Source organism: Anopheles coluzzii, chromosome 2 (assembly GCF_943734685.1).
Source record: "Anopheles coluzzii chromosome 2, AcolN3, whole genome shotgun sequence".
NCBI lineage: Eukaryota > Metazoa > Arthropoda > Insecta > Diptera > Culicidae > Anopheles > Anopheles coluzzii.
The window spans coordinates 49,449,430-49,461,823 of NC_064670.1; the positions used below are offsets into that span (position 1 = coordinate 49,449,430).

The window sequence follows — 12,394 nt, forward strand, 5'->3', positions numbered from 1 at the left end:
ATTTTCCTAACAAAATTACCTGTCAATTGTGTCCTTTTCTGTATGTTATCCTCTCGTGCCGTTGGGTTGTAAGCTGCAGCTCACAATGAAGATAAAAACACAAATTTTAATAGACTGGAAAACCTAACCCTTCCTTTTCACATTTTGCCACTCCTTCTCCCAGACCAGGGCAACACTCTCGCTTGCGCCAACGTGCGTTATGATGCGTTTCGGGCGTGCTTTAAGGGCACCTTCATAGGGTTGAAATGGAATTAGTTCAATGGGTTCATCATGTGGTTCACTTTTTTCCACTCTCCAATGACGTCATGGGCCCTTTTTCGGGAAATAAAATTGACATAGGCGCAACCTTTTTCACCCCATAACCGCCTCAGCACTTGATGGGAACCGTGCTTTACCTATTCTGCGAAAACAATCGGTCATCTTGGAACTTCTCGCTTAGGTCTACTCGCGCCACACTTTTTTATCCGATGGCCACTTTTCCTTTCTTTCGCTTCCGAACCGCTCGCGGGGGAGTTGGGAAGCAGTTTTGTTTTCAATTTGGAGCTTCCTACGGTGTGTCACGAGTGCAACAACAACACGAAAAATGCGCACGTAATTTTCGTGGTTATGTAAATGTGCGCTCATAATCGGGTGGAGGAAAAGCTAGGTACATCGGGCAGAGGACACCGGACAGAGGAGATACGGATCGCTGATCAGCGCGACTGAAAAGCGTCTGGCCACCTTGGTTGATGGTGCATTGTTGTTGTGCTGACGGTGGTAAGATTCCCACAGCGACCACCAGCCTGCTGCGGGGAATGGTGAGCCTCCACCTGCCTTTTTTCCATTAAAACATTGAAATTTCTTTCGCATTTGTTGCTCGCGGATTCGCGCGACTTCTTTCCGCTGTCAGCGGCCTCAGCATTCCCACACCGTTCTCTGGCGGGGAGGAAAGAATTACTGCCAATCTGCAACGTACCGCACCAACTAGCTGTCCGACTGTGTATATATACCTTTTCGGGATAACTTTTGCCCTCAGTGCACTTCCAAGAGACGACGAGCTACAAAGTTAAGTGAAACAACAGTGTCTTAAGCCTTCTGTAGCTGAATTCCAAGTAAAGTGACTTCAAGAGCGTGTGCATACCGTTGTAATTTCGTGCTGTGATGTGCTTGAATAATCTGCAGTGAATCTAGTGTTAAAAAGTGTATCATTCAAAATGCACCGGCTTTTTACTCTGATCCTGTGTGTGATTACTGTCCAGGCGCAGCTCGATACGTTCGACTACTGCATCCGTATGACTCCTTCTCCCGGATTGCTGCAATGTGCCGGCCAGCAAGCACTCTCGTCGCTGCAGTTTCTAGAGGAAGCGAACAACTTCACACTCACCAACGGATTGCTCATGATCAAGGACGAGTCGCTTGTCCCATCTTCACGCATTATCCCCAACATCGTTGACCACGATCCGCTCGATTTCAGGCAAGTTCAGGAACACTTCCCCTACCAAACAGACACCCAAACAAGTGTACACACGAGGTGATCGGAAACCGTGCCAGTAGGACCCGAAACGAAACGGAAACGCCCGCCAGAATGGAATTTGTGTCAATCGGCCGAATTGGGAACGAGCTCAAGTGTTTGCGCACACGCCCGAGTGCCCGATTGATATTCCACTTTTTGGTCGGGGATGGTTTTTGTAGAAAGAAGGAGCGGAGGAGGGAAAGCGAAGGGTATGGTGCACTTCGCTATTCCCGGGTCGTGTGTGTTTTGAATAAATTACGGATCAAGTGCGAAACGAACGAAAACAGACGAGTGAGGACGTGTGGTTTTTGGGATGGTTTGGTACGATGGAAGCTAGGGACTTTCTTTGGCGTTCTTCAAGCTCTGAAATGCAGACGGAAGTATGTGTGCACTGGTAGTGTTTCTAATGTATGCACATTCCACTATCATTTTGGCACCCACGCACCAATGGTTAGTGGGTGTTAACGGTCGTGCTATTTCCCCACGCAACCTAATCGACGTTCTCGAGGTGGTTGCAACAAATCTAAAAATGTTGGCACGTATGAACGCGTAGAGTATTCAACGCACTGGAAGATTATTTTCTATTATCTTTCGAATAATCTAATATATTAATAAATCTAATAATAATAAAATAATCATACCATTCAAAATACAAATTCTACATTATACTTCTTACACATTATTATTTTATGACAATTTGTTTCCTCTGAACTCTATCTGAACCTCTAATTAGTTTGAATATGTGTGAATCATTAGGCCATAGCAGCAAAATCAACAAACGACGCCAGGCTCTTGTGGGAGGAACGGTCCATTAGAGATGTATGTAATTCTATGCCTGGCATGTGATTAAACTATATAATTTACAATTGTATGTTGAAAACGGGTTCAAAGGGCCTATCTGCGTATCGAACAATCTCTTTGACTATCACGAAGTTCATTCATCTCAATTCATTTGGGATGTTTTATTTATTGTCAAGCGCAAGTAATAGCATCTAGCAAAAAGGGTATCTACATAGTCCCAACATTGACTGAATAGTCATGTGTATATTCTTTTCTTATTTTAACTAATAATCGCGTGATCACAGCATCAAAAAACGCTGAAAAACTTGTCAACGATGGAAAAATAGTTTGCTAACTACAAGAAATTCCTCGTGAACAACTTTTACAAAACTGAAAACCAACTAGCTAAATAGCTCACAACATGAATTAGTAGGAATACCCAATTTTGCAATGCAATTTTCCCCACTTCAAATATATTTAAAAGGTGCAAAACAATCAACCTTCGTATAAATGTTTGGTCATTTCTCTCTGTCCCAGGTTACGGAAAAGTGGTTAAAGCTAAAACAATGTGATTGTTTGTTTCATTTCGCTTCTTTTGTCACTTTTTATCGTAACCGTTCACCTAGTAATGGACAAAAAATGAACTAACAAATGAAGTGAAATAATTATGTTTGTACATGTTATTGCAATATATTTTTAAGACATAAATATGTTTGGAAAACTTAACACACATACATAGTTCACAGCAGTACGAGTCATCAACTCTACGAATACTGTTGTTTGCAGTTTTTTAAATTAACCATTTTGGATATTTTCCTACTTAGAAAACAAAATTGTAATTAAACAGTTCAGAAAAGTACTCATTTTACTCAATTGAATGGGTTAAATCTAGGTAGAATCCCAAGAACTGAATACTGTACAGTTGAGTATTTAACCAAAGGTTCATCTATGATTGTGTGCTGGAATATTCATATTTCTATGAAATCCTTAGACATTGGCTTTTGATAAAACGATTTGATGCCACTTATTTAATTTGTTTGATTTTGGCTTTGATGAGGTTGTTTTAGCTAACTTAGTTCTCACTAGAATTGTTTTCGAACAAATATGGATTGACATTTTGGCCAACAACAAATACAAAATCATTTTTGTGTTTTCAAAGAATGGTATGAATAATGTGTGGTAAGGGCTTCAAATACTCTTTGATGTATGGTTGCTTAAATTCACATACATATTACATAAAATCAGTATCAATTAAGTGTACCTATACCAGTGCCAAAATGTGTCAATGTCTGGTCCGCTATTAACATGAGCCTTTAATCTTTTCCACCAAACATTTTGAGGACAAATGCGAGAAATATGCTCAGCGCACGCTTCATCATTCTTGTGCACGGTAATCGATTTTCCCTCTCCAAAACCATCGCTATTCGTCAATTCTAAACTGTTCTCATCAACATAATCCTAATCGATGGGATTGAATTACATCCCGGACGGTGGGTTTTTATTTCGTGAAAACACCACCACTAAAGGTTTCCTCTCGGCACGGTAAGCGTTTCGTGTGCCTTCGATTCATCCCCCTATTAAACTAATTAGCGCCGCCATCCTACGCGCCAAAGGTATCAAACTCCACCAAAGCGTGATAAAGCGCATCGATGAAGAACGGAGCGGCGCGGAAATGAGAGAAAGAGAGCAGGCGAGAGAGCAAAGCCAAATCCATCAAATCGATTCGATTCTGTTTTTCTCCATTTCCATCATCCCTGTGCGACATGCTTTCTGCCCACTCGCGCTGTCGCTTTGATCTTTTTCCCGCCTGCCGATATCAAACAACGTGTGTAACGGCACCAATCCGGCCCACCAACATATGTTAATGCGTCACTGATACGCGGGTAGCCCGGTGTCGCGGGGTCTGCGTTCCATCTCGGAAAGATTAAGAAACAATCGAACGTTGCCCACCCAGCTTGAGGGTGAAACATTTTCCTTGCATGCCCTGATTTTGGTTTATTTCTTTTTTTGCATTTTTCACACCATTTCCACGCTTACCTTCATCATAAAAATTCGACACCCTGCAGAGGAATTCTGGAGAATGCAGGTGCCGTGATGGCGCAGCGGCAACTACTCTGGGACATGGGCATCATCTATCCGGGACTGAAGCTCAAGCTGGGCCCAACCATTGGTGCAGCCGGGCTGCTGGAATTTGTGCTCGATCCGTCCGTGCAGAACGACGAACGGTCGCTGTTCGAAGAAAAATCGACAGGCAAGTACATTTCAAGTACATACCATATTTTATGATTGTTTGAACAAACTATTTATCCGAAGTGGAACATTTCATTCATTCGTCTTCTTCACAATTCATGCTATTCAACTCAAATAATTGTTACTTTTCATATGAAAAGCAACGTTTGTCTACATTTCCTTTTTTGTATCCTCCCGAAAGCTAACTTTCTTTTTCAAGGTCCATCTTTCACCAAAGCTTGCATGCAAGAAAGCTTCATCAAGGTTGTGCTTTATTGTACCAAAGCCCGCTAAGCGTGTTTTCTCCATTTTCTCCACAGCACGGATACTAACCAAAAGCTTCGTGGTGCCATTTCTGCTCGGGCTTAAATTCAACCTGGCAACACTGCTGCCGCTCGTATTTGGCGGGCTCATCCTACTCAGCAAGAAGGCGCTCATCCTTGGCAAAATAGCGCTTTTCCTTTCCGGTTTGTTCGGATACGGGTCATTTCTAACGCCTGCCCTGTACGGTGGCGGATACGGTGGTTATGGGGGAGGTTTTACCGGTGGTCACGGTGCCATCGGTGGATTCGGGCTCGGCGCCAAACCCTTCCGTTACAACAACCCTCTCGCCGACAGTCCCGACTTTGACAATCATCAACATCATCACCATCATCATCACGATGACTACCACCATGGTGCTGGAACGTCCCAGGATTCGCAGACCAGCGGCGGATACTACAAAAAGAAGGACAAGTTCCTCAATCTGGATGAGCGCGTTGAGCCACAAACGGCGTCCTCGCTGGTGGACAAATTCTACGAGTACGAGAAGCAACAGATGCTTAAAGACCGAACGGCACGACTGTTTGAACGAAAGTTTTACGAGCGGGAGCAACCTCATGCAGGTGGTGGATCCGCTGGTCCCGACTATCCCTTCGTCACTCCAGACTTGGCAACGGAGCGCAACGAACGTTCACTACCGGACGGTGGTGATGGATCTAGCAGGCGGAACTTTGCCTGGAGCGATCACTAGTGCAGGAAAGTGCAAATTGACGCGTTCAAAGAAAGCGTACCAAACATCGTATGTCTCAGTATTAAGAGCATTTTTCTGCTAAATGCTTTTGAAGCATTGGCAAGCTGGTGATGAATTTACATATTAACTAATTTGCTCCGAGTTTGTAGCATCGGAGTAAGTCTCTACTGTATTTTCATTATATGAAATTTTTACTTTTATATTTTCTTTTAAAATAAAATTAATTTACACAACCAACATAAAAAAATCTATGTTCAACGCTTTTTTGAGGGAACAAATAGCAGAGAGATTTTACGCATTGCTAAAATTTAAATTCCATTGCTCATTTATGAGATCTTATGAGGATTAATGACAACAAGTTCAATGATATTCTGACAAATGTTTGTATCTTTCTCTATTGCCAGTATTAAAACATGCATTTTTATACATTTGTTTAAGGTTCAACTAGTTAAATTTTCGCTCATTATGTTCCTTAAATAAATTAAGGAACTTCATGCAATTATACTGGAAGATAATTGAATTTACGAATGAAATTAAAAGGGGCAAGGAGAGATCAAAAGAGATTTATGGAATGTATGAAATGTCTTCTTTAACCTATCAAGAAAATCATAACGATTTTTTCTAAACCAGAACGAAAATTAACCAGCCAGAGAAAGTGCAAGTAGCAGTCAGAATGTGTTTGACCAGAAACTCTTACCCCTTAACCGTATCCTAACCAACAGAACAACCCCTAATGAGTCACACTTTATGCTCTAATCGCCACCACCGATTCCGAATCGGGTTACTAAGCCAAAGACCTTCACCCATGGTGGGCTGCGTGAGAGACGTGCATGGGAGACCTCATTTCCTTCCGGGAAGATGGCAAGAGCAGTTTTTTTTTGTTGCTTTTGTCTATTTTGTTCCTTTTTCTTCTTCTATCTGCGTTTTTTTTCCGCACCACAATCAACCGTGCCGACACGCATGTATGTTGTGCCTAATTAATCCAACGAACGTACACTCCACTGAAGCTCAACGCGCACCGACTGCGCATCTTCATGGCGTACGGTGTAATGAAGAACTTGCCCCGGTCGGAGTTTACTTTCTTTGTTGATTCTTTCTATTTTCCGCCGGGCTTGAATTTGCTACGCGTTGTGCTAGTGTCTAGTGGTTCACCATCAATCGAGGTCTTGCTTGGTGGCCTTCCCCAAATTCCGTTTCCACTGAATGGGGTACTTTCGGGACGCTAAATAATCAAGAACGAAAGAAACCCGTAAGCAACGCGCACAGTAATTAACGAAACGAACCCATTTTCCGTCTGGTGCTTTTCAAGGCCACGACCCCATGAAGAGTTGCTTCCGACTGTGTGGAAAGACGGGACGCCTTTTCTCGTGCAGCCACACATGCACTAATTTTGAATGTCACAATTATTGCTCCCAAAAAAACGCACGCAAATCTAGACCACAATTCGCAGCGCGTATAAAACTGTCGCTCATCTGTCACCGAACGTCTATTTACCATTCAATTCCCGGCGCACCGAGACCTGTCGTGTGATCTCGACGAGATGTCGCGGAGTATCTACTGCTGGGTAGGGTTAGTGATCGGATGCCTTCTCCGTGTTGCCGAGGCGCGCGTGCTACTTGATTCAGAGTCACCCGTGTCCATCTCGAACGATACCCGCTCTCCTACGCTGCAGCGCCACCTGCTGGATCGAGCCCGCAGTTGCTTCGACAGTGGCCAGCTGGTGGAATGTTTTCGTGGTGAAGTGTTCCGTGTGCTTGATCGTGCTATCGAATCGAACGTGACGTTCCGTGTGACACCATTCGTTATTGTGCGTCGCAACCCGGACTGGCCGAGCAGTGCGCGTCTCCCCGCGGACCTCGCCCGGCTTTCCGGCTGGTCGGGACTGTTCCGGAAGCTGCACGAGCTGCTCCTCTCGCGACTATTTCAGCTCAGCCTGGTGGACGCGAATGGACGCGCGCTGCTAGACGCCTCGGACGAGGGCCGGGGCAAGAAGCACAAGCACAAGCAGGGCAACATGTTCTCGATGGCGCTGATGGCACTGATGGCGATGATCGCGCAGGTCATCATTGGCAAGGTCGCTGTCCTGGCGGCGGTCGCACTGATCATGGCGAAAATAGCGCTCGTCTTCTCCACCTTGGTAAATACGCTCGCACCGGTGTTCCGGGCGGTCCTGCACGGCGGAAGCGCCCATCACCACTGTACGTAGCAACCGGCATTTGGATGAAATTGCATTTTCTTTTCCCTTTTTTCTTTCGCCCTCTTTTTGTCCCATCCCCCTGCCCGCGCGCGCGCTCTCACCAACCGAACGAACAGAACGGGCTGAAGAAAGCGAACGGATCGGGTGGTGGCCACGCGGCCGAACACGTCGTCTACGAGCACTCGAGCCATGGGGGCGGTGGGGGTGGTGGTGGTGGCTGGCAGCGCAGCATCGAGCCGAGGAAACCGTATCCCCGCTACCAGTACTACGAGGAGGACGATCTGCCCTACTGGAAGCGACGCCCCGAGCACGACTACCAGGATCCGTACGATGGCGCCTAAACGTATGCAATGCATTGCGCACCCTGTAAATAGCTCCACTTACCCGGGTAGGGAAATAGCGTAGCAAGAGGCCTCGTTATCTCGAAATTGATAGCTGTAAGCTTCGTTCACCGGTGGGGTACCTCTGATTGTGGGGCCGGCAATATGGGCAATAAAATCAAACGCTGCGGCCTGCATCTTAATAGACCACTTAGCTCCTTAAGGAACTAGCGCGTTCGCACATTAAGACAACCTAGCTAATAGTTGAATGATTACGCGGAGAAGGTGTGGGAAACCTGGTCATTGAACCGAACAGACAAGGGGAGGGAGCGGAAGGGGAAGATCGGGGAAAAGGGCTACCGTAAGACAATTATACCATCGTTATTCCCTGCAGCACCGACCCAGACCACCGAGGGTAACAACAATTCGCAAGGAAAAAGTATTTAAGCACGTGTGTTAAAAAAATGGGAAATAGTGCTCTTTAGTGCGAGGGAGAGGCGGGATGATTAGATTGCCTGCCGTAATCGATTTCACTTTCAGGGCACGATTCACTCGCTAATCCGCTATTGGTAGCTTTGTTACGAAATCGTCACCCAGAGCTGGTGGTCGGAAATCCGGTCCCGGGGACCGTCGAATCTCTCCAGACAGTCGAAAGGGAACTTTTCGCTTAATTCCATCTTAAGCTTAGCTTTTACACCCTTACCATCTCTAAGCTGCCTTACATATTCTTTGGCTACGAAAGAAAACCTCCTTGATGTTTCTCTTTTTTTTCCTTTCCCGTCCCATGTTCTCCTCTCCGGATGTGCTCGTAAGGCTGAATCGTGGGTCAGATCGTGAGCTGACATTCGAAACACTCGCTTTACAATGCCGTCGGATTCCTCTTGGAGGCTTGGCGCGGATTTTCCAATATGTGAAGTGAAACTGGGATCGAATACTTTCAGTTTTTCGTTACTCACGATCGTTGCTGGAGGAAATGAAAATGAGATATCAATTACGAACGATAAATTCTAACGATAATGTAGTGCGTTGCTTATTGTCCGTTCGGTGCCTCAATGCGTTAGATTTCAATTACACCCAAAAGTTATGAATAAAAAAAGTTTAAGAAAATAGTGCACCATTTTCGACTCTTACTTACACTCACATATATTTTAATAAAAAATACTGCTTAAAGGTTAACATTCTGCTCAGATGTTAATTTTACTGTCAGATAAACAAAACACTTCACTTGCTCACCATACATTCATCTCACGTGGGAACGATAGAAATAAAGAGAAGGTACTATAACAAAAAAAATACAAGACATCTATTACCAGGCCTAAGAAAGGCAGATGCACCCGCTTGTCTATGTGTATGTATGTGCAATTCAATAATATAGCTAAACACAATCCTCCGCGGAGTGATGTAAAAACAGGAGAAAACCGGATTGCTTCAGCCTCTATCTTACTGCAATCACGCCCGCTATTGCTACCCGACCGTGCGCCGGTGATGTGAGCCGTGCGCCAAAAGCAACCGTACCAAACAAAAGAATAAATAGCAAACGACAGTAACGGCGTCAAATCCCGTACGATGGGAAAGGAACTGCTGCCAGCGGGTGCATCGCTACTGCCAGTGTGCAGTAAGAATGTGACAAGGTTGGAGAAAATGCATAGAAAGAAACCTTCATACTCGGGCCACGGCAGCAGCTAGCTTACACACACATACCGACCGACCGACCAACCGTCTCTCAAGATAGCCTTCGTTCACCCTTTGCTAGTTTGCTGCGCTAAGCGCTTCGTGCTCCCGCATAATCCACCGCGCAAAACGGGGAAGCTGTGAAGCTTACGCGACCGTCGCCAACCTGTGCCCGATGCGATTGCGCCAGGCCCCAAGCAAGGGTGAAAGTCTTATTTGCGGCGTGTTGTTTTTCCCATCCACGACCTCGGGAAATGGTGGAAATACGCTATCCCTCTCGTTTCGTGCCTATCCGTTTATTTTGCTTCCCATTTCCTTCGCATTCGCATTGGTCGCATTGGGATTAGTCAAACACAGACCTTCGGACCTGTGGGTAGTGTGCAATGGCAGAACGTCTGCTGTTGGGCTTTCTAAAAGGGCCCAAAAGAGAGGTTATGATGCTGCTTTCCTGTGTTTTCCTATTTTTTGCAGCTTTGCTCACTGAAAGCTATAAGTCACTTTGATCAGCTGGTAGTAGTACTTGGTGGAACAGGAAGTTCCCGCGGAAAGGGTTGCGAACACGGACACTTTTGCTTTCCGAAAGGGAAACGGATGAATGGCTGGAAAAACGATGTTTCGTAATGGATTGCAGCAAAAAAGCACACACACAGCGCTGCAACAGCCACTTGCATAGACGTCGAGGTTTGGGTTTTTTACCCAGTGGCGTTAGCACGACAATGACCTTTCGCTTCGAATAAGAAAGTTATTACGTTCCTAGTATTTTTAATCTCTAAGCTATAAATGAAAGTGAAATTAGTTTTTTTTTTCTTGCAGAGTGTTTTAGCATTTAATATTTGTGTTTTTTAGAGCTTCTTTCATTGTTTTCAATTAAGTTATTTCCACGGGAACACGTTCACTTCATTATATGGTCTACTATTTTCTTCTAGACGTATTTAAAATTTTTGCATAAATGAAAACGTCACACACTTTCTTCACAGCTACATTCTACACATAAGCAAACAGTTCATCTAGCAACTCTATCAGATGCTTCCGGTAGCGTTCGTCTGCCTGGAAAGCCTTTACACAAATCCACACCTTCGTGTCCGGCATAAAGCTAGCCGTACTCTGCAGGTCACCGAATATTTCCTCCAAAAACTTGCTCGGCAGAGTCACCTCACCGCTGATAATCGTCGAGTGGATGAGCCCAGCGAGTCTGTAATGCTCGCAGCACCGAAGAAACGTTTCGCGAGGATAAATCTCGCTCGCATTCACCTGATTTCGTTCCAGCGTGTCCACGAAACACTTGTAATAATGGCCTAACAGCGCAGTTAGATTCTCGTCTCGCAATTGACGACTGGTCGTTAGGTACAGCAACAGGTTGATGTCGTACGCCGGTGGCACATAACGTGACAGTTGATAGTCTACCAGCGCGCAACTGATCGGCTGTCCTTGGCCATCGCACTTGAACATGATGTTGTTACACCAAAGATCACCGTGATTGAGACAGTTGCGGAATTCGTGCGACGGTTCAACGTACGTGTAAATCTTTCTTATCAGCGGTGCTAGCCGCTCGAGAATGGTTTGTTTTCGTGGACCGTGCCAGTGATCGCATATCTTCACCAGCTCGGTGTACAGCTTGATAACATTGGCCACATCCTTCACTCTTGTGCTGGTAGACATCTGCACCCAAGCATTTTCATTGAGCACGGTTGGAAACAGCTCGGGCAAACGCTTACCCTGCTTCTGTTCCAGTACGAACGAACAGGCATGCAGGTTGGCTAGTGTTTCTAGCGCTTGCTGCACGAATACCATCTCCAACAAACCACCTTCGCGTTTAACGACCGAATACCCGTCGGACTTAAGATTGTTCATGACGAGCAATTGTTCCTCTACGGCCAAGTGCACCCGTGGGGCAACGGTACGCCATGGGCAGTGGCGCTGAATCGATCCCACTATCCGCTGCAAGACACTGCTTTCCTTGCGGAAGCTACCAATCTCCTCGAGGTAGCTTCTTAGCACCGGATTCTCAGTGGGTAGACACTTGACGAAGAAGCTAAGCAGCTCCGTTTGGCCATTTCTTTCTATCGTAACTTTCAGCGCATAGTGATCCGCTAGAAACCCCTCCGGACAGGGACTGAACGGTTCCAGGGCAGTTTGTACGATACGGTACGCTTGGTCGGCTGAGTCACATGTTGTGAAGTGATCGTTCACAATTTGTCGCAGCTCACTGTCGGACAGATTCAATCGCTTTGTGTCCATTCTGTGTCTCTGCCAGAAGTAAACTAGCCGAATGAAAAAGACACATTCACCGTTTAACCTGCACGGTCTACTGGCTATTGCAAAAACTATCATTTTGATCTGAGCATTTACAGTCTACGAATGAGGTAGCTGTTTGTAGAACGATTTTTTGATAATGGGCGCACGTTTGCTGTAAGAATAATGGAAGTAAGATAAGAGAATGATTTATCAGCAGTTCAACCGTTGTTTCAGTGTTGATAGTTAGTTTATCTTTCGCGCCGCTATATCAAGCTGCTTTAACTGTAATTTATAGCTCCTTTCTTAACGCCTGCTTATCTGATACCTCCAGAAATACAAAATCGACCAAAAGAACGAATAAGTAAACCATTTATGCATTCTCCATAACAAAAGAGATGGAAAGGTGTGCAATATTATCTACATCATTCTTATGCAAACGCCACTAGAGTGTGCTACGG

General features: G+C 45.2%; 3 protein-coding genes across 3 annotated transcripts; 2 read left to right on the forward strand and 1 right to left on the reverse strand.

Annotated features, from left to right (window-relative positions):
- Positions 1 to 1,193: 1,193 nt before the first annotated feature.
- LOC120961120 (uncharacterized) lies at positions 1,194 to 5,736 on the forward strand. The gene is made up of 3 exons (XM_049607691.1): positions 1,194 to 1,453; positions 4,252 to 4,523; positions 4,822 to 5,736. The coding sequence occupies exons 1-3, from the start codon at positions 1,194 to 1,196 to the stop codon at positions 5,511 to 5,513; spliced, it is 1,224 nt and encodes a 407-aa protein (XP_049463648.1). The 3' UTR covers positions 5,514 to 5,736.
- Positions 5,737 to 6,638: 902 nt separating this feature from the next.
- On the forward strand, positions 6,639 to 9,092 carry LOC120951870 (uncharacterized). Its single transcript, XM_040370849.2, has 2 exons — positions 6,639 to 7,650; positions 7,827 to 9,092. The coding sequence occupies exons 1-2, from the start codon at positions 7,054 to 7,056 to the stop codon at positions 8,049 to 8,051; spliced, it is 822 nt and encodes a 273-aa protein (XP_040226783.1). The 5' UTR covers positions 6,639 to 7,053; the 3' UTR covers positions 8,052 to 9,092.
- A 138-nt stretch (positions 9,093 to 9,230) lies between these two features.
- Positions 9,231 to 12,020, reverse strand: LOC120951869 (uncharacterized). Its single transcript, XM_040370848.2, has one exon. It carries the CDS (start codon positions 11,937 to 11,939, stop codon positions 10,686 to 10,688), a length of 1,254 nt encoding a protein of 417 aa, XP_040226782.2. The 5' UTR covers positions 11,940 to 12,020; the 3' UTR covers positions 9,231 to 10,685.
- Positions 12,021 to 12,394: the final 374 nt, after the last annotated feature.

Excerpts from the sequence above, each read along its gene's own strand:
- LOC120961120 (XM_049607691.1), top strand. The coding sequence starts at position 1,194 with ATGCACCGGCTTTTTACTCTGATCCTGTGTGTGATTACTGTCCAGGCG. Across the intron at positions 1,454-4,251 it reads CACGATCCGCTCGATTTCAG|ATGCCCTGATTTTGGTTTAT; the intron begins GCAAGTTCAGGA and ends CATTTTCCTTGC. Across the intron at positions 4,524-4,821 it reads GTTCGAAGAAAAATCGACAG|CACGGATACTAACCAAAAGC; the intron begins GCAAGTACATTT and ends TTTTCTCCACAG.
- LOC120951869 (XM_040370848.2), bottom strand. The coding sequence starts at position 11,939 with ATGGACACAAAGCGATTGAATCTGTCCGACAGTGAGCTGCGACAAATT.
- LOC120951870 (XM_040370849.2), top strand. The coding sequence starts at position 7,054 with ATGTCGCGGAGTATCTACTGCTGGGTAGGGTTAGTGATCGGATGCCTT. Across the intron at positions 7,651-7,826 it reads CGCTCGTCTTCTCCACCTTG|AACGGGCTGAAGAAAGCGAA; the intron begins GTAAATACGCTC and ends CCGAACGAACAG.